The sequence below is a fragment of the Oncorhynchus gorbuscha genome, linkage group LG16, assembly GCF_021184085.1.
Source record: "Oncorhynchus gorbuscha isolate QuinsamMale2020 ecotype Even-year linkage group LG16, OgorEven_v1.0, whole genome shotgun sequence".
NCBI classification, from domain to species: domain Eukaryota; kingdom Metazoa; phylum Chordata; class Actinopteri; order Salmoniformes; family Salmonidae; genus Oncorhynchus; species Oncorhynchus gorbuscha.
The window spans coordinates 35,580,236-35,598,826 of NC_060188.1; the positions used below are offsets into that span (position 1 = coordinate 35,580,236).

The 18,591-nt window shown below is 46.5% G+C and overlaps 1 protein-coding gene across 1 annotated transcript in view; it reads right to left on the minus strand.

Moving 5' to 3' along the window:
- LOC123999756 (NACHT, LRR and PYD domains-containing protein 12-like) overlaps nucleotides 1–18,591 on the minus strand; it is a gene marked incomplete at its 5' end in the record, with an annotated part of 21,812 nt that continues 3,221 nt past the window's right edge. Inside the window, 6 exons of the mRNA XM_046305784.1 lie at nucleotides 1–1,836; nucleotides 3,031–3,101; nucleotides 3,562–3,608; nucleotides 4,840–5,013; nucleotides 8,152–8,325; nucleotides 10,850–11,023. Of these exons, the coding sequence (XP_046161740.1) occupies nucleotides 1,810–1,836; nucleotides 3,031–3,101; nucleotides 3,562–3,608; nucleotides 4,840–5,013; nucleotides 8,152–8,325; nucleotides 10,850–11,023 (667 nt within the window). The remainder of the gene's footprint in view (nucleotides 1,837–3,030; nucleotides 3,102–3,561; nucleotides 3,609–4,839; nucleotides 5,014–8,151; nucleotides 8,326–10,849; nucleotides 11,024–18,591) is intronic.

The following is an 18,591-nucleotide window of genomic DNA, read 5'->3' on the forward strand; positions in this document are numbered from 1 at the left end:
TGCACTATTGTAAAGTGACTGTTCCACTGGATGTCATAAGGTGAATGCACCAATTTTACCAATTTGTAAGTCGCTCTGGATAAGAGTGTCTGCTAACTGACTTAAATGTAAATGTAAATGTAAAGAGCAAATACTAAAGGTGAGATTGGCTGGAAGACCAACAAAGTCCCCTGTCCCTGAGGTGAAGAGTACCCCTCCAGTCTATGGGTCTGGTCCCCCGGCCAGGATGGAAACTAACCCCTCCAGTCTATGGGTCTGGTCCCCTGACCGGGATGGAAACTAACCCCTCCAGTCTATGGGTCTGGTCCCCTGACCAGGATGGAAACGAACCCCTCCAATCTATGGGTCTGGTCCCCTGACCAGGATGGAAACTAACCCCTCCAGTCTATGGGTCTGGTCCACTGGCCAGGATGGAAACTAACTAACCCTTCCAGTCTATGGGTCTGGTCCCCTGACCAGGATGGAAACTAACTAACCCTTCCAGTCTATGGGTCTGGTCCCCTGGCCAGGATGGAAACTAACTAACCCTTCCAGTCTATGGGTCTGGTCCCCTGACCAGGATGGAAACTAACTAACCCTTCCAGTCTATGGGTCTGGTCCCCTGGCCAGGATGGAAACTAACTAACCCTTCCAGTCTATGGGTCTGGTCCCCTGACCAGGATGGAAACTAACTAACCCTTCCAGTCTATGGGTCTGGTCCCCTGGCCAGGATGGAAACAAACCCTTCCAGTCTATGGGTCTGGTCCCCTGACCAGGATGGAAACTAACCCCTCCAGTCTATGGGTCTGGTCCCCTGACCAGGATGGAAACTAACCCTTCCAGTCTATGGGTCTGGTCCCCTGACCAGGATGGAAACTAACCCCTCCAGTCTATGGGTCTGGTCCCCAGGCCAGGATGGAAACTAACCCCTCCAGTCTATGGGTCTGGTCCCCTGGCCAGGATGGAAACAAACCCTTCCAGTCTATGGGTCTGGTCCCCTGACCAGGATGGAAACTAACCCCTCCAGTCTATGGGTCTGGTCTCCTGGCCAGGATGGAAACTAACCCCTCCAGTCTATGGGTCTGGTCCCCTGGCCAGGATGGAAACAAACCCTTCCAGTCTATGGGTCTGGTCCCTTGACCAGGATGGAAACTAACTAACCCTTCCAGTCTATGGGTCTGGTCCCCTGACCAGGATGGAAACTAACTAACCCTTCCAGTCTATGGGTCTGGTCCCCTGGCCAGGATGGAAACTAACTAACCCTTCCAGTCTATGGGTCTGGTCCCCTGACCAGGATGGAAACTAACTAACCCTTCCAGTCTATGGGTCTGGTCCCCTGGCCAGGATGGAAACTAACTAACCCTTCCAGTCTATGGGTCTGGTCCCCTGACCAGGATGGAAACTAACTAACCCTTCCAGTCTATGGGTCTGGTCCCCTGGCCAGGATGGAAACAAACCCTTCCAGTCTATGGGTCTGGTCCCCTGACCAGGAATGGAAACTAACCCCTCCAGTCTATGGGTCTGGTCCCCTGACCAGGATGGAAACTAACCCTTCCAGTCTATGGGTCTGGTCCCCTGACCAGGATGGATACGAACCCCTCCAGTCTATGGGTCTGGTCCCCTGACCAGGATGGAAACTAACTAACCCTTCCAGTCTATGGGTCTGGTCCCCTGGCCAGGATGGAAACAAACCCTTCCAGTCTATGGGTCTGGTCCCCTGACCAGGATGAATACGAACCCCTCCAGTCTATGGGTCTGGTCCCCTGGCCAGGGCCAGATATTAGGTAAGGGTGAAATCAATACCTCCACTCTTTCAGGTTGTTGATGAGGTCACATGAAGAAGTATATGGTCCTCGCCTGCAAAGAGGACAACATCCAAGAAGTATTAGAAGTATGTGATCAGACAGAGAAAAAAGTGGACATTGTCCAAGAGGTATTAGAAGTCTGATCCTCTACCACATATATACAACACCAAATCCATGTGTATGTGTGTGTTTACAGCATCATACAATAGTAGAAACAGAATGATTAGTGACTGTGTGTGAGATAAAAGATTCTTCTTCAACTGAATACGACCCATTTCTATGTACTGAACACAACCTCTATTACTGTCCTGTCATATTGTGATCAATATTAAAACATTTCCCCCTCTTTTCTTCCATCTATTACTGTACTGTCATATTGTGATCAATATTAAAACATTTCCACCTCTCCTCTTCCATCTGGTTGATTAACCTTTATTAGTCACATCTGTCATATTGTTTCATTCAGTTGAATTGAGTTTATGCAGAAACAAGAATGTTGTGTCAAGAATTTTTTTTTTTTTACATTCTACAATATTTACAAACACCAAGAAGCCCAATAACAACACGATCAATGATTTGCAAATGAAACCAGTTTTTACAATACAGTGTGGTGATTCATTCTATTAATAAATGACAATTAGTTGACCATGTCTGTCAACTTCAATGGTGTTAATTCATTAATATTTACAATCATATTTTTACGCACTAGAGAGATATTCTACATTGTTGCTCCCCAGTGTGTCTGACTGAACATGACCCTGATTCGAGTGAAACATCATGTTGTGTTTGACACAGGGACCAACTGACACAGGGACACCGAGGAGTCATCCCAAACATACAACCCTGGAAAGAGGGACTTAGTGAATGTGTACAGGTGGGTCAGTGTGTCAGAGGAGGCTCTATAGAAGGACAGAGTGCCGGCTGGCCAGTCCAAATACACTCCTACTCTGTGGGAGCTGGAGGAGGGGACGTCTATGGTAATGTGTTTATTATTGTGCCAGGCAGTGTAACGGTTGTCAGAGCAGACCAGACTCCAGGACTTGTCATTGGCTCCAAGCCTACAGTCATTAACCCTTCCTCTCCTGCTGATTCCTTTATATGTCACTCCTATATCAGCACCTATCCCATTCCACTCTACCTCCCAGTAACAGCGCCCAGTCAGACCCTCTCTACACAACACCTGGTACCAGTCCTCAAATCTCTCTGGGTGATCAGGATATGGCTGCTTCTCTCTCCTACATGTCACCTTTCTGTTCTCCTCAGACAGAGAGAGGAGTCTGTTTACTGTGTTTGGGTCCAGTGTGAGATCACAGACATCTGATGGATGAAACCAGACACAATATTAGAAATCATCATCATTCACATTAGAATGTTAACTCACTTGTCACTAAATCATTTAATGTAGATGTTTCTAGGTATCAAAAGGAGAAGTTAAGGTAACTTGAGATTTGTTGAATGATCATATGTTATACTGTATGGTAATATAAAACACACATATTCCCATTAATTAAACACACACACACACCTGTATGCATGCATGAACATAAACACACATATCTAATGTAACACGAACACACAACACACACACAGACACACACATTGTCAAGACAACTCTTTGTAAACTTTGGTGTCCCTGATTTCAGCTTCTGTAGAACTACAGCTGATATTTAATATGACCAACCAAGTAGGTAATGATGGTGGTCTTTGACTTTGACTTAACTTGAATTAAGACTTATTCTTAGTCATATTCTTCACAGCAGTCATATTCTTCACTCACATTTTCTAATCCCAGGTTTCATTGTGTTCTCTCCACCATGTTCCACACTGTAGCGGTAAGCAGAAGAACAGACAGTCATTGAGGGACACACACACACACACACACACACACACACACACACACACACACACACACACACACACACACACACACACACACACACACACACACACACACACACACACACACACACACACACACACACACACACACACACACACAGACACTGGACACACACGACACACGCACACACACACACACACACACACACACACACACACACACACACACACACACACACACACACACACACACACACACACACACACACACACACACACACACACACACACACACACACACACACATATACTGGACACACACACACACACACACACACACACACACACACACACACACACACACACACACACACACACACACACACACACACACACACACACACACACACACACACACACACACGGTCAGCAAATAACTAAGAATGGTTGTCTGTGTGTGTGTGTTTCCAGTGTGTGTGTGTGTGTGTGTCTCCAGTTTGAATGTACAGTGTGTGTCCATTGTGTGTGTCCAGTGTGTGTGTTCATTGTGTGTCCTGTGTGTGTGTCTCCAGTGTGTGTGTTCATTGTGTGTCCAGTGTGTGTGTGTGTGTGTGTGTGTGTCTCCAGTTTGCATGTACAGTGTGTGTCCAGTGTGTGTGTGTGTGTGTTCATTGTTTTTCCTGTGTGTGTGTGTGTGTGTCCAGCGTGCATCCAGTGTGTGTGTGTGTGTGTGTGTGTGTGTGTGTCCAGCGTGCATCCAGTGTGTGTGTGTGTGTCCAGTATGTGTGTGTGTCCAGTGTCTGTGTGTGTGTCCAGTGTTTCCAGTGTGTGTGTATGTGTCCAGTGTGTGTGTGTGTGTGTCTAGTATGTGTCCAGTGTGTTTGTGTCCAGTGTTTCCAGTGTCTGTGTGTCCTGTGTGTGTCCAGTGTGTGTGTCCAGTGTCACACACACTGGACAAACACACTGGAAACACACACACAGGACACACACACACACACACACACACACACACACACACACACACACACACACACACACACACACACACACACACACACACACACACACACACACACACACACACACACACACACACACACACACACACACACACACACACACACCTTTGTCCATGTGGCGGTAAGAATGTTTGTCTTAACTAGCCTGATAAGTCACACATGTCTTATATGAACATTGACATAAACCCTCTACATACTTGAGTTTCTCCAGTCTGCAGTGTGGATCCTCCAGTCCAGCAGAGAGCAGTCTGACTCCTGAGACTCCTGGGTGATTGTAGCTCAGGTCCAGCTCTCTCAGGTGTGAGGGGTTGGACCTCAGAGCTGAGACCAGAGAAGCATAGCCTTCCGCTGTGACTAGACAGCCTGACAGCCTGCAAAGAGTCAAATCATATTAAAATCACACTGCTATTCTTTGGTGGTGAAAATAGTGGCAGTATATTTTTTCAACATATTCAGATACATCAGTGTCCTGAAACCTGCAATTTCTATTCATAAATGATTGTATCATTACTATAAATGAAATGATCAAAGTATTGCTGTATAGAGAAAAATGTATAGACTGCCTAGACCAGTTTAAAAAGCAGTATCAGTCAAAAGACAGACAGTGAGGTATCAGATTTAGATTGTACTGAGTATACAGTCCACACCATATCTATTTTGACAGTGAAGCTAACATTTTAAATGTGGCTCTATTCTCCAACATTTTGGATTTGGGATCAAATGTTTTATACGAGGTGACAGTATATAATGTCACCTTTTATTTGAGGATATTGTTTGCGTGTCCATTGTTGACTTTTTAATTTTTTTATTTAATCTTAATTTAACTAGGCAAGTCAGTTATTAGAAAACAAATTCTTATTTCCAATGACCGGCTACCCCGGCCAAACTCGGATGACGCTGGGCCAATTATGTGCCGCCCTTTGGGACTCCCAATATCGGATGTGGATTCAAACCAGGGACTGTGTGTGGAATTCATCTGAATTGAGCAGTGGTGTAAAGTTCTTAAGTAAAAATATTACTTGGGAAAAATTATTTCAAGTAATACTTCCTTTACTATTTTTATTTTTGACAACTTTTACTTTTACTTCACTACATTACTGAAGAAAATAATGTACTTTTTACTCCATACATTTTCCCTGACACCCAAAAGTACATTTTGAATGTTTAGCAGGACATAAAATGCTCTAATTCACATACTTATCAAAAGAACATCCCTGGTCCTCCCTACTGCATCTTATCTGGTAGACTCACTAAACAGAGAACATCCCTGGTCCTCCCTACTGCATCTTATCTGGCAGACTCACTAAACAGAGAACATCCCTGGTCCTCCCTACTGCCTCTGATCTGGAGGACTCACTAAACAGAGAACATCCCTGGTCATCCCTACAGCCTCTGATCTGGAGGACTCACTAAACAGAGAACATCCCTGGTCATCCCTACTGCCTCTGATCTGGAGGACTCACTAAACAGAGAACATCCCTGGATATCCCTACTGCATCTTATCTGGCAGACTCACTAAACAGAGAACATCCCTGGTCATCTCTACCTCCTCTGATCTGGAGGACTCACTAAACAGAGAACATCCCTGGTCCTCCCTACTACCTCTGATCTGGAGGACTCACTAAATAGAGAACATCCCTGGTCATCCCTACTGCCTCTGATCTGGAGGACTCACTAAACAGAGAACATCCCTGGTCATCTCTACTGCCTCTGATCTGGAGGACATATTCAACACAAATGCTTTGTTTTTAAATTATGTCTGAGTGTTGGAGTGTGACCCTGGCTATCCGTAAATTAAAATAAGAAAATTGGGCTGTCTGGTTTGCTTAATATAAGGACTTTTGATACCATAATACATTTTTTCCAACTACTTAAAAAATTGTTTAACCTTTATTTAACTTAGCAAGTCAGTTAAGAACAAATTCTATTTTACAATGACGGCCTACCAAGAACAGTGGGCTAACTGAAATCACTTAGAATGTATGTGTTGCCACCCTGGGATCACTACTCACTACTCATAAAGCACCCTGGGATCACTCACTACTCATAAAGCACCCTGGGATCACTACTCACTTCTCATAAAGCACCCTGGGGTCACTACTCACTACTCATAAAGCACCCTGGGGTCACTACTCACTACTCATAAAGCACCCTGGGATCACTCACTACTCATAAAGAACCCTGGGATCACTACTCACTTCTCATAAAGCACCCTGGGGTCACTACTCACTACTCATAAAGCACCCTGGGATCACTACTCACTACTCATAAAGCACCCTGGGATCACTACTCACTACTCATAAAGCACCCTGGGATCACTCACTTCTCATAAAGCACCCTGGGATCACTCACTACTCATAAAGCACCCTGGGATCACTCACTACTCATAAAGCACATGTACAACTTTTACTAATAACAAACTAAACATACCGTCAAATACTGTCATACCGTCCACATACTTTGGCAATGTCGCCCAACCTTAGTGTGTGTGTGTTCTTTGAGTGATACACATGCACACTGGATACACACAGACACAGGAAACACACACACACACACACACACACACACACACACACACACACACACACACACACACACACACACACACACACACACACACACACACACACACACACACACACACACACACACACACACACACACACACACACACACACACGGTCAGCAAATAACTAAGAATGGTTGTCTGTGTGTGTGTGTTTCCAGTGTGTGTGTGTGTGTGTCTCCAGTTTGAATGTACAGTGTGTGTCCATTGTGTGTGTCCAGTGTGTGTGTTCATTGTGTGTCCTGTGTGTGTGTCTCCAGTGTGTGTGTTCATTGTGTGTCCAGTGTGTGTGTGTGTGTGTGTGTGTGTGTGTGTGTGTGTGTCTCCAGTTTGCATGTACAGTGTGTGTCCATTGTGTGTGTCCAGTGTGTGTGTGTGTGTGTTCATTGTTTTTCCTGTGTGTGTGTGTGTGTGTGTGTGTCCAGCGTGCATCCAGTGTGTGTGTGTGTGTGTGTGTGTGTGTGTGTCCAGCGTGCATCCAGTGTGTGTGTGTGTGTGTCCAGTATGTGTGTGTGTCCAGTGTCTGTGTGTGTGTCCAGTGTTTCCAGTGTGTGTGTATGTGTCCAGTGTGTGTGTGTGTGTGTGTCTAGTATGTGTCCAGTGTGTTTGTGTCCAGTGTTTCCAGTGTCTGTGTGTCCTGTGTGTGTCCAGTGTGTGTGTCCAGTGTCACACACACTGGACAAACACACTGGAAACACACACACAGGACACACACACACACACACACACACACACACACACACACACACACACACACACACACACACACACACACACACACACACACACACACACACACACACACACACACACACACACACACACACACACACACACACACACACACACACCTTTGTCCATGTGGCGGTAAGAATGTTTGTCTTAACTAGCCTGATAAGTCACACATGTCTTATATGAACATTGACATAAACCCTCTACATACTTGAGTTTCTCCAGTCTGCAGTGTGGATCCTCCAGTCCAGCAGAGAGCAGTCTGACTCCTGAGACTCCTGGGTGATTGTAGCTCAGGTCCAGCTCTCTCAGGTGTGAGGGGTTGGACCTCAGAGCTGAGACCAGAGAAGCACAGCCTTCCGCTGTGACTAGACAGCCTGACAGCCTGCAAAGAGTCAAATCATATTAAAATCACACTGCTATTCTTTGGTGGTGAAAATAGTGGCAGTATATTTTTTCAACATATTCAGATACATCAGTGTCCTGAAACCTGCAATTTCTATTCATAAATGATTGTATCATTACTATAAATGAAATGATCAAAGTATTGCTGTATAGAGAAAAATGTATAGACTGCCTAGACCAGTTTAAAAAGCAGTATCAGTCAAAAGACAGACAGTGAGGTATCAGATTTAGATTGTACTGAGTATACAGTCCACACCATATCTATTTTGACAGTGAAGCTAACATTTTAAATGTGGCTCTATTCTCCAACATTTTGGATTTGGGATCAAATGTTTTATACGAGGTGACAGTATATAATGTCACCTTTTATTTGAGGATATTGTTTGCGTGTCCATTGTTGACTTTTTAATTTTTTTATTTAATCTTAATTTAACTAGGCAAGTCAGTTATTAGAAAACAAATTCTTATTTCCAATGACCGGCTACCCCGGCCAAACTCGGATGACGCTGGGCCAATTATGTGCCGCCCTTTGGGACTCCCAATATCGGATGTGGATTCAAACCAGGGACTGTGTGTGGAATTCATCTGAATTGAGCAGTGGTGTAAAGTTCTTAAGTAAAAATATTACTTGGGAAAAATTATTTCAAGTAATACTTCCTTTACTATTTTTATTTTTGACAACTTTTACTTTTACTTCACTACATTACTGAAGAAAATAATGTACTTTTTACTCCATACATTTTCCCTGACACCCAAAAGTACATTTTGAATGTTTAGCAGGACATAAAATGCTCTAATTCACATACTTATCAAAAGAACATCCCTGGTCCTCCCTACTGCATCTTATCTGGTAGACTCACTAAACAGAGAACATCCCTGGTCCTCCCTACTGCATCTTATCTGGCAGACTCACTAAACAGAGAACATCCCTGGTCCTCCCTACTGCCTCTGATCTGGAGGACTCACTAAACAGAGAACATCCCTGGTCATCCCTACAGCCTCTGATCTGGAGGACTCACTAAACAGAGAACATCCCTGGTCATCCCTACTGCCTCTGATCTGGAGGACTCACTAAACAGAGAACATCCCTGGATATCCCTACTGCATCTTATCTGGCAGACTCACTAAACAGAGAACATCCCTGGTCATCTCTACCTCCTCTGATCTGGAGGACTCACTAAACAGAGAACATCCCTGGTCCTCCCTACTACCTCTGATCTGGAGGACTCACTAAATAGAGAACATCCCTGGTCATCCCTACTGCCTCTGATCTGGAGGACTCACTAAACAGAGAACATCCCTGGTCATCTCTACTGCCTCTGATCTGGAGGACATATTCAACACAAATGCTTTGTTTTTAAATTATGTCTGAGTGTTGGAGTGTGACCCTGGCTATCCGTAAATTAAAATAAGAAAATTGGGCTGTCTGGTTTGCTTAATATAAGGACTTTTGATACCATAATACATTTTTTCCAACTACTTAAAAAATTGTTTAACCTTTATTTAACTTAGCAAGTCAGTTAAGAACAAATTCTATTTTACAATGACGGCCTACCAAGAACAGTGGGCTAACTGAAATCACTTAGAATGTATGTGTTGCCACCCTGGGATCACTACTCACTACTCATAAAGCACCCTGGGATCACTCACTACTCATAAAGCACCCTGGGATCACTACTCACTTCTCATAAAGCACCCTGGGGTCACTACTCACTACTCATAAAGCACCCTGGGGTCACTACTCACTACTCATAAAGCACCCTGGGATCACTCACTACTCATAAAGAACCCTGGGATCACTACTCACTTCTCATAAAGCACCCTGGGGTCACTACTCACTACTCATAAAGCACCCTGGAATCACTACTCACTACTCATAAAGCACCCTGGGATCACTACTCACTACTCATAAAGCACCCTGGGATCACTCACTTCTCATAAAGCACCCTGGGATCACTCACTACTCATAAAGCACCCTGGGATCACTCACTACTCATAAAGCACATGTACAACTTTTACTAATAACAAACTAAACATACCGTCAAATACTGTCATACCGTCCACATACTTTGGCAATGTCGCCCAACCTTAGTGTGTGTGTGTTCTTTGAGTGATACACATGCACACTGGATACACACAGACACAGGAAACACACACACACACACACACACACACACACACACACACACACACACACACACACACACACACACACACACACACACACACACACACACACACACACACACACACACACACACACACACACACACACACACACACACACACACACACACACTGGAGACACACACACTGAGACACACACAATGGAGACACACACAATGGACAAACACACACAGTTCAAAATGCTGGAGCAGAGCACCAAATGTAAAACTGTAAGCTTCACTGTCCAAACACATATGGTGTGGACTATGTGTGTCTGGTAAACACATGTGGATCTGGTGAACAGTTTTTACTAGTTGACTAACTACAGGAATACTGACCTCAGAGTCTCCAGTTTACAGTGGAGATTCCCCAGTCCAACAGAGAGCAGTTTCAGTCCTGAATCCTTCAGGTCATTGTTACTCAGATCCAGCTCTCTCAGGGGTGAGGGGTTTGAACTGAGAACTGAGCCCAACACTTTACAGGATGTGTCTGTGAGTTTACAGACAGTGAGTCTGCAAACACAGAAGATATACAATGACAGACAGGTTGTATTAAAATGTTACAGTGTAACCTGTGCACAAATAATGTGCTGGGTTTGACCTCAGAGCTGAGACCAGAGAAGAACAGCCTTCCTCTGTGACTAGACAGCCTGACAGTCTGCAGAGTCAAATCATATTAAAATCACATTGCTATTCTTTGGTGGTGAAAATAGTGGCAGTATATTTTTCAAAATGTTCAGATATATCAGTGTCCTGAAACCTTCCATATCTATTCATAAATTAATGTATCATTATTTTAAATTATCATAATATTACTTGCAGAGAGAAAAATGTTTATGTTTAGTATGAATATTTGACTAGACTGACCAGACCAGTTTAAAAATCAGTATCTGTTATGCAGGTGAAGGAGGACCCAAACGCGACTTAACAGAAACAGAGTTTATTAATGCGCAAATCCGAATAACTGAAATCCTCTAGATAGTTGAGGGGAAAACAACTGGAGAGCGGCCACAGACTGCAGGTCGCTTCGGGTAGGCGCAGGCCGTAGTCAACAGAGACACCTGCTCACACGCAGCGTCTGAAGAAGGCACAAAACACGACAGGACAGGGTGATACACAATCACGGCAAAAACACGACAGGACAGGGCGAAACGCAATACAGCATGGAATACAAAACAAGGAACCGACGGAACAGGGACGGAACACAAAGGAATAAATAAACAGCTGGGAGCAGGAACGGAACGACAGAGAGAAGAGAGAGCGAGAGAGTGAGAGAGGGAGGGGGAGAGAGAGGGATAGAACCAAACAAGACCAGCAGAGGGAAACGAATAGCATGGGGAGCACAGGGACAAGACATGACAATAAATGACAAACATGACAGTACCCCCACTCACCGAGCGCCTCCTGGCGCACTCGAGGAGGAATCCTGGCGGCAACGGAGGAAATCATCGATGAGCGAACGGTCCAGCACGTCCCGAGACGGAACCCAACTCCTCTCCTCAGGACCGTAACCCTCCCAATCCACTAGGTATTGGTGACCCCGTCCCCGAGAACGCATGTCCATGATCTTATGTACCTTGTAAATAGGTGCGCTCGACAAGGACGGGAGGGGGGAGGGAAGACGAACGGGGGTGCGAAGAAAGGGCTTAACACAGGAGACATGGAAGACAGGATGGACGCGACGAAGATGTCGCGGAAGAAGCAGTCGCACAGCGACAGGATTGACGACCTGGGAGACACGGAACGGACCAATGAACCGCGGAGTCAACTTACGAGAAGCTGTCGTAAGAGGAAGGTTGCGAGTGGAAAGCCACACTCTCTGGCCGCAACAATACCTTGACTCTTAATCCTGCGTTTATTGGCGGCTCACCGTCTGTGCCCTGTAACGGCAAAGTGCAGACCTCACCCTCCTCCAGGTGCGCTCACAACGTTGGACAAACGCTTGAGCGGAGGGAACGCTGGACTCGGCAAGCTGGGATGAGAACAGAGGAGGCTGGTAACCCAGACTACTCTGAAACGGAGATAACCCGGTAGCAGACGAAGGAAGCGAATTGTGAGCGTATTCTGCCCAGGGGAGCTGTTCTGCCCAAGACGCAGGGTTTCTGAAAGAAAGGCTGCGTAGTATGCGACCAATCGTCTGATTGGCCCTCTCTGCTTGACCGTTAGACTGGGATGAAACCCGGAAGAGAGACTGACGGACGCACCAATCAAACGACAGAACTCCCTCCAAAACTGTGACGTGAATTGCGGGCCTCTGTCTGAAACGGCGTCTAACGGGAGGCCATGAATTCTGAATACATTCTCAATAATGATTTGTGCCGTCTCCTTAGCGGAAGGAAGTTTAGCGAGGGGAATGAAATGTGCCGCCTTAGAGAACCTATCGACAACCGTCAGAATCACAGTCTTCCCCGCAGACAAAGGCAGACCGGTAATGAAGTCTAAGGCAATGTGAGACCATGGTCGAGAAGGAATGGGGAGCGGTCTGAGACGACCGGCAGGAGGAGAGTTACCCGACTTAGTCTGCGCGCAGTCCGAACAGGCAGCCACGAAACGGCGCGTGTCACGCTCCTGAGTCGGCCACCAAAAGCGCTGGCGAATAGACGCAAGAGTGCCTCGAACACCGGGATGACCAGCTAACTTGGCAGAGTGAGCCCACTGAAGAACAGCCAGACGAGTGGAAACAGGAACGAAAAGGAGGTTACTAGGACAAGCGCGCGGCGACGCAGTGTGCGTGAGTGCTTGCTTAACCTGTCTTTCAATTCCCCAGACTGTTAACCCGACAACACGCCCATAAGGAAGAATCCCCTCGGGATCAGTAGAAGCCACAGAAGAACTAAACAGACGGGATAAGGCATCAGGCTTGGTGTTCTTGCTACCCGGACGGTAAGAAATCACAAACTCGAAACGAGCGAAAAACAACGCCCAACGAGCTTGACGGGCATTAAGTCGTTTGGCAGAACGGATGTACTCAAGGTTCTTATGGTCTGTCCAAACGACAAAAGGAACGGTCGCCCTCCAACCACTGTCGCCATTCGCCTAGGGCTAAGCGGATGGCGAGCAGTTCACGGTTACCCACATCATAGTTGCGCTCAGATGGCGACAGGCGATGAGAAAAATAAGCGCAAGGATGAACCTTATCGTCAGACTGGGAGCGCTGGGATAGAATGGCTCCCACGCTACCTCTGAAGCGTCAACCTCGACAATGAATTGTCTAGTGACGTCAGGAGTAACGAGGATAGGAGCGGACGTAAAACGTTCTCTTAGAAGATCAAAAGCTCCCTGGGCGGAACCGACCACTTAAAACACGTCTTGACAGAAGTAAGAGCTGTGAGAGGGGCAGCAACTTGACCGAAATTACGAATGAAACGCCGATAGAAATTAGCGAAACCTAAGAAGCGCTGCAACTCGACACGTGACCTTGGAACGGGCCAATCACTGACAGCTTGGACCTTAGCGGAATCCATCTGAATGCCTTCAGCGGAAATAACGGAACCGAGAAAAGTAACGGAGGAGACATGAAAAGAGCACTTCTCAGCCTTTACGTAGAGACAATTCTCTAAAAGGCGCTGTAGAACACGTCGAACGTGCTGAACATGAATCTCGAGTGACGGAGAAAAAATCAGGATATCGTCAAGATAGACAAAAACAAAAATGTTCAGCATGTCTCTCAGAACATCATTAACTAATGCCTGAAAAACAGCTGGCGCATTGGCGAGACCGAACGGCAGAACCCGGTACTCAAAATGCCCTAACGGAGTATTAAACGCCGTTTTCCACTCGTCCCCCTCTCTGATGCGCACGAGATGGTAAGCGTTACGAAGGTCCAACTTAGTAAAGCACCTGGCTCCCTGCAGAATCTCGAAGGCTGATGACATAAGGGGAAGCGGATAACGATTCTTAACCGTTATGTCATTCAGCCCTCGATAATCCACGCAGGGGCGCAGAGTACCGTCCTTCTTCTTAACAAAAAGAACCCGCCCCGGCCGGAGAAGAAGAAGGCACTATGGTACCGGCGTCAAGAGACACAGACAAATAATCCTCGAGAGCCTTACGTTCGGGAGCCGACAGAGAGTATAGTCTACCTCGAGGAGGCGTGGTCCCTGGAAGGAGATCAATACTACAATCATACGACCGGTGAGGAGGAAGGGAGTTGGCTCGGGACCGACTGAAGACCGTGCGCAGATCATGATATTCCTCCGGCACTCCTGTCAAATCGCCAGGTTCCTCCTGAGAAGTAGGGAGAGAAGAAACGGGAGGGATGGCAGACATTAAACACTTCACATGACAAGAAACGTTCCAGGATAGGATAGAATTACTAGACCAATTAATAGAAGGATTATGACATACTAGCCAGGGATGACCCAAAACAACAGGTGTAAACGGTGAACGGAAAATCAAAAAAGAAATAGTCTCACTGTGGTTACCAGATACTGTGAGAGTTAAAGGTAGTGTCTCAAATTTGATACTGGGAAGATGACTACCATCTAAGGCAAACATGGGCGTAGGCCTGTCTAATGGTCTGAAAGGAATGTTATGTTTCCGAGCCCATGCTTCGTCCATGAAACAACCCTCAGCCCCAGAGTCAATCAAAGCACTGCATGTAGCACCGAACCGGTCCAGCGTAGATGGACCGACATAGTAGTACAAGATCTAGATGAAGGGACCTGAGTAGTAGCGCTCACCAGTAGCCCTCCGCTTACTGATGGGCTCTGGCCTCTTACTGGACATGAAATAACAAAATGTCCAGCCACTCCGCAATAGAGGCACAGGCGGTTGGTGATCCTCTGTTCCCTCTCCTTATTCGAGATGCGAATCCCTCCCAGCTGCATGGGCTCAGTCTCAAAGCCAGAGGGAGATGGTTGCGATGCGGAGCAGGGAAACACCGTTGATGCGAGCTCTCTTCCACGAGCCCGGTGACGAAGATCTACCCGTCGTTCTATGCGGATGGCGAGAGCAATCAAGGAGTCCACATCTGAAGGAACCTCCCGGGAGAGAATCTCATCCTTAACCACTGCGTGGAGTCCCTCCAGAAAACGAGCGAGCAGCGCCGGCTCGTTCCACTCACTAGAGGCAGCAAGAGTGCGAAACTCAATGGAATAATCCGTTATGGACCGTTCACCTTGGCATAAGGAAGCCAGGGCCCTAGAAGCCTCCTCACCAAAAACTGAACGGTCAAAAACCCGAATCATCTCCTCTTTAAAGTTCTGGAATCTGTTAGAGCAATCAGCCCTTGCCTCCCAGATAGCTGTGCCCCATTCTCGAGCCCGGCCAGTAAGGCCAGTAAGGAGTGAAATGACGAAAGCAACCCGAGCTCTCTCTCTAGAGTATGTGTGGGGTTGGAGAGAGAACACAATCTCACACTGCGTGAGAAAGGAGCGGCACTCAGTGGGCTGCCCGGAGTAGCAAGGTGGGTTATTAACCCTGGGTTCAGGAGGCTCGGCAGGCCAGGGAGTAACAGGTGGCACGAGACGTAGACTCTGGAACTGTCCAGAGAGGTCGGAAACCTGAGCGGCCAGGTTCTCCACGGCATGGCGAGCAGCAGACAATTCCTGCTCGTGTCTGCCGAGCATGGCTCCTTGGATCTCGACGGCAGTGTAACGAGCGTCTGAAGTCGCTGGGTCCATTCTTTGGTCGGTTCCTTCTGTTATGCAGGTGAAGGAGGACCCAAACGCGACTTAACAGAAACAGAGTTTATTAATGCGCAAATCCGAATAACTGAAATCCTCTAGATAGTTGAGGGGAAAACAACTGGAGAGCGGCCACAGACTGCAGGTCGCTTCGGGTAGGCGCAGGCCGTAGTCAACAGAGACACCTGCTCACACGCAGCGTCTGAAGAAGGCACAAAACACGACAGGACAGGGTGATACACAATCACGGCAAAAAACACGACAGGACAGGGCGAAACGCAATACAGCATGGAATACAAAACAAGGAACCGACGGAACAGGGACGGAACACAAAGGAATAAATAGGGAGTCTAATCAGGGGAAAGGATCGGGAACAGGTGTGGGAATTAAATGATGATTAGGGGAATAGGAACAGCTGGGAGCAGGAACGGAACGACAGAGAGAAGAGAGAGCGAGAGAGTGAGAGAGGGAGGGGGAGAGAGAGGGATAGAACCAAACAAGACCAGCAGAGGGAAACGAATAGCATGGGGAGCACAGGGACAAGACATGACAATGAATGACAAACATGACAGTATCAGTCAAAAGACAGACAGTGAGGTGTCAGATTTAGATTGTATTGAGCATACAGTCCACACCATATCTATTTTGACAGTGAAGCTAACATTTTAAAAGTGTCTCTATACTATTACATTTTGGATTTGAGATCAAATGTTTCAAATGAGGTGACAGTACATAATGTCACCTTTTATTTGAGGGTATTTTCATAGATACAGTTCCTTGCAAAAGTATTTTTCCCACTTGGCGTTTTTCCTATTTTGTTGCATTACATGTCATTTAAATGAATTTTTATTTGGATTTCATGTAATGGACAAACACAAAATAGTCCAAATTGGTGAAGAGAGAAAAAAAATATATATTAAAAACAGAAAAGTGGTGCGTGCATATATGTATTCACCCCCTTTGCTATGATCTTTGATCTGGTGCAACCAATTACCTTCAGAAGTCATATAATTAGTTAAAGTCCACTTGTGTGTAATCTAAGTGTCACATGATCTCAGTACATATACACCTGTTCTGAAAGGCCCCAGAGTCTACAACACCACTAAGCAAGGGGCACTACCAAGCAAGGGGCACCACCAAGCAAGGGGCACCACCAAGCAAGGGGCACCACCAAGCAAGCGGCACCACCAAGCAAGGGGCACCACCAAGTAAGGGGCACCACCAAGCAAGCGGCACCACCAAGCAAGGGGCACCACCAAGCAAGGGGCACCACCAAGCAAGGGGCACCACCAAGTAAGGGGCACCACCAAGCAAGCGGCACCACCAAGCAAGGGGCACCACCAAGCAAGGGGCACCACCAAGCAAGCGGCACCACCAAGCAAGGGGCACCACCAAGCAAGGGGCACCACCAAGCAAGCGGCACCACCAAGCAAGGGGCACCACCAAGCGGCACCAAGAATACCAAGAAGCTCTCCAAACAGGTAAGGGACAAAGTTGTGGAGAAGTAAAGATCAGGGTTGGGTTATGAAAAAAACAAAGACACCAAAGATAACCCTGAAGGAGCTGCAAAGCTCCACAGTGGAGATTGGAGTACCTGTCCATAGGACCACTTTAAACCGTACACTCCACAGAGCCGGGCTTTACAGAAAAGTGGCCTGGAAAAAAGTGATTGTTCAAAGAAAAAAATAAGCAAACACATTTGGTGTTCGCCAAAAGGCATGTGGGAGACTCCCCAAACATATGGAAGAAAGTACTCTGGTCAGATGAGACAGAAATTGAGCCTTTTGGCCATCAAGGGAAACGCTATCATCCCAAGAACAATATCCCCACAGTGAAGCAGGGTGGTTGCTGCATCTTGCTGTGGAGATTTTTTTCATCAGCAGGGACTGGGAAACTGGTCAGAATTGAAGGAATGATGGGATGGCGCTAAACACAGGGAAATTCTTGAGGGAAACCTGTTTCAGTCTTCCAGAGATTTGAGACTAGGACCTTCCAGCAGGACAATGACCTAAGCATACTGCTTAAGCAACACTCGAGTGGTTTAAGGGGAAACAATTAAATATCTTGGAATGGCCTAGTCAAAGCCCAGACCTCAATCCAGTTGAGAATCTGTGGTATGACTTAAGGATTGTTGTACACCAGCAGAACCCATCCAACTTGTAATTGTTTTGGGTCTTTTTTATTTAACTAGGCAAGTCAGTTAAGAACAAATTCTTATTTACAATGGCAGCCTAGGAACAGTGGGTTAACTGCCTTGTTCAGGAGCAGAACGACAGATTTTTACTTTGCCAGCTCCGAGATTTACTCTAGCAACCTTTCGGTTACAGGCCCAAAGCTCAAACCACTAGGCTACCTGCTGGTTACAGGCCCAACGCTCTAACCACTAGGCTACCTGCTGGTTACAGGCCCAACATTCTAACCATGAGGCTAACTGCTGGTTACAGGCCCAACACT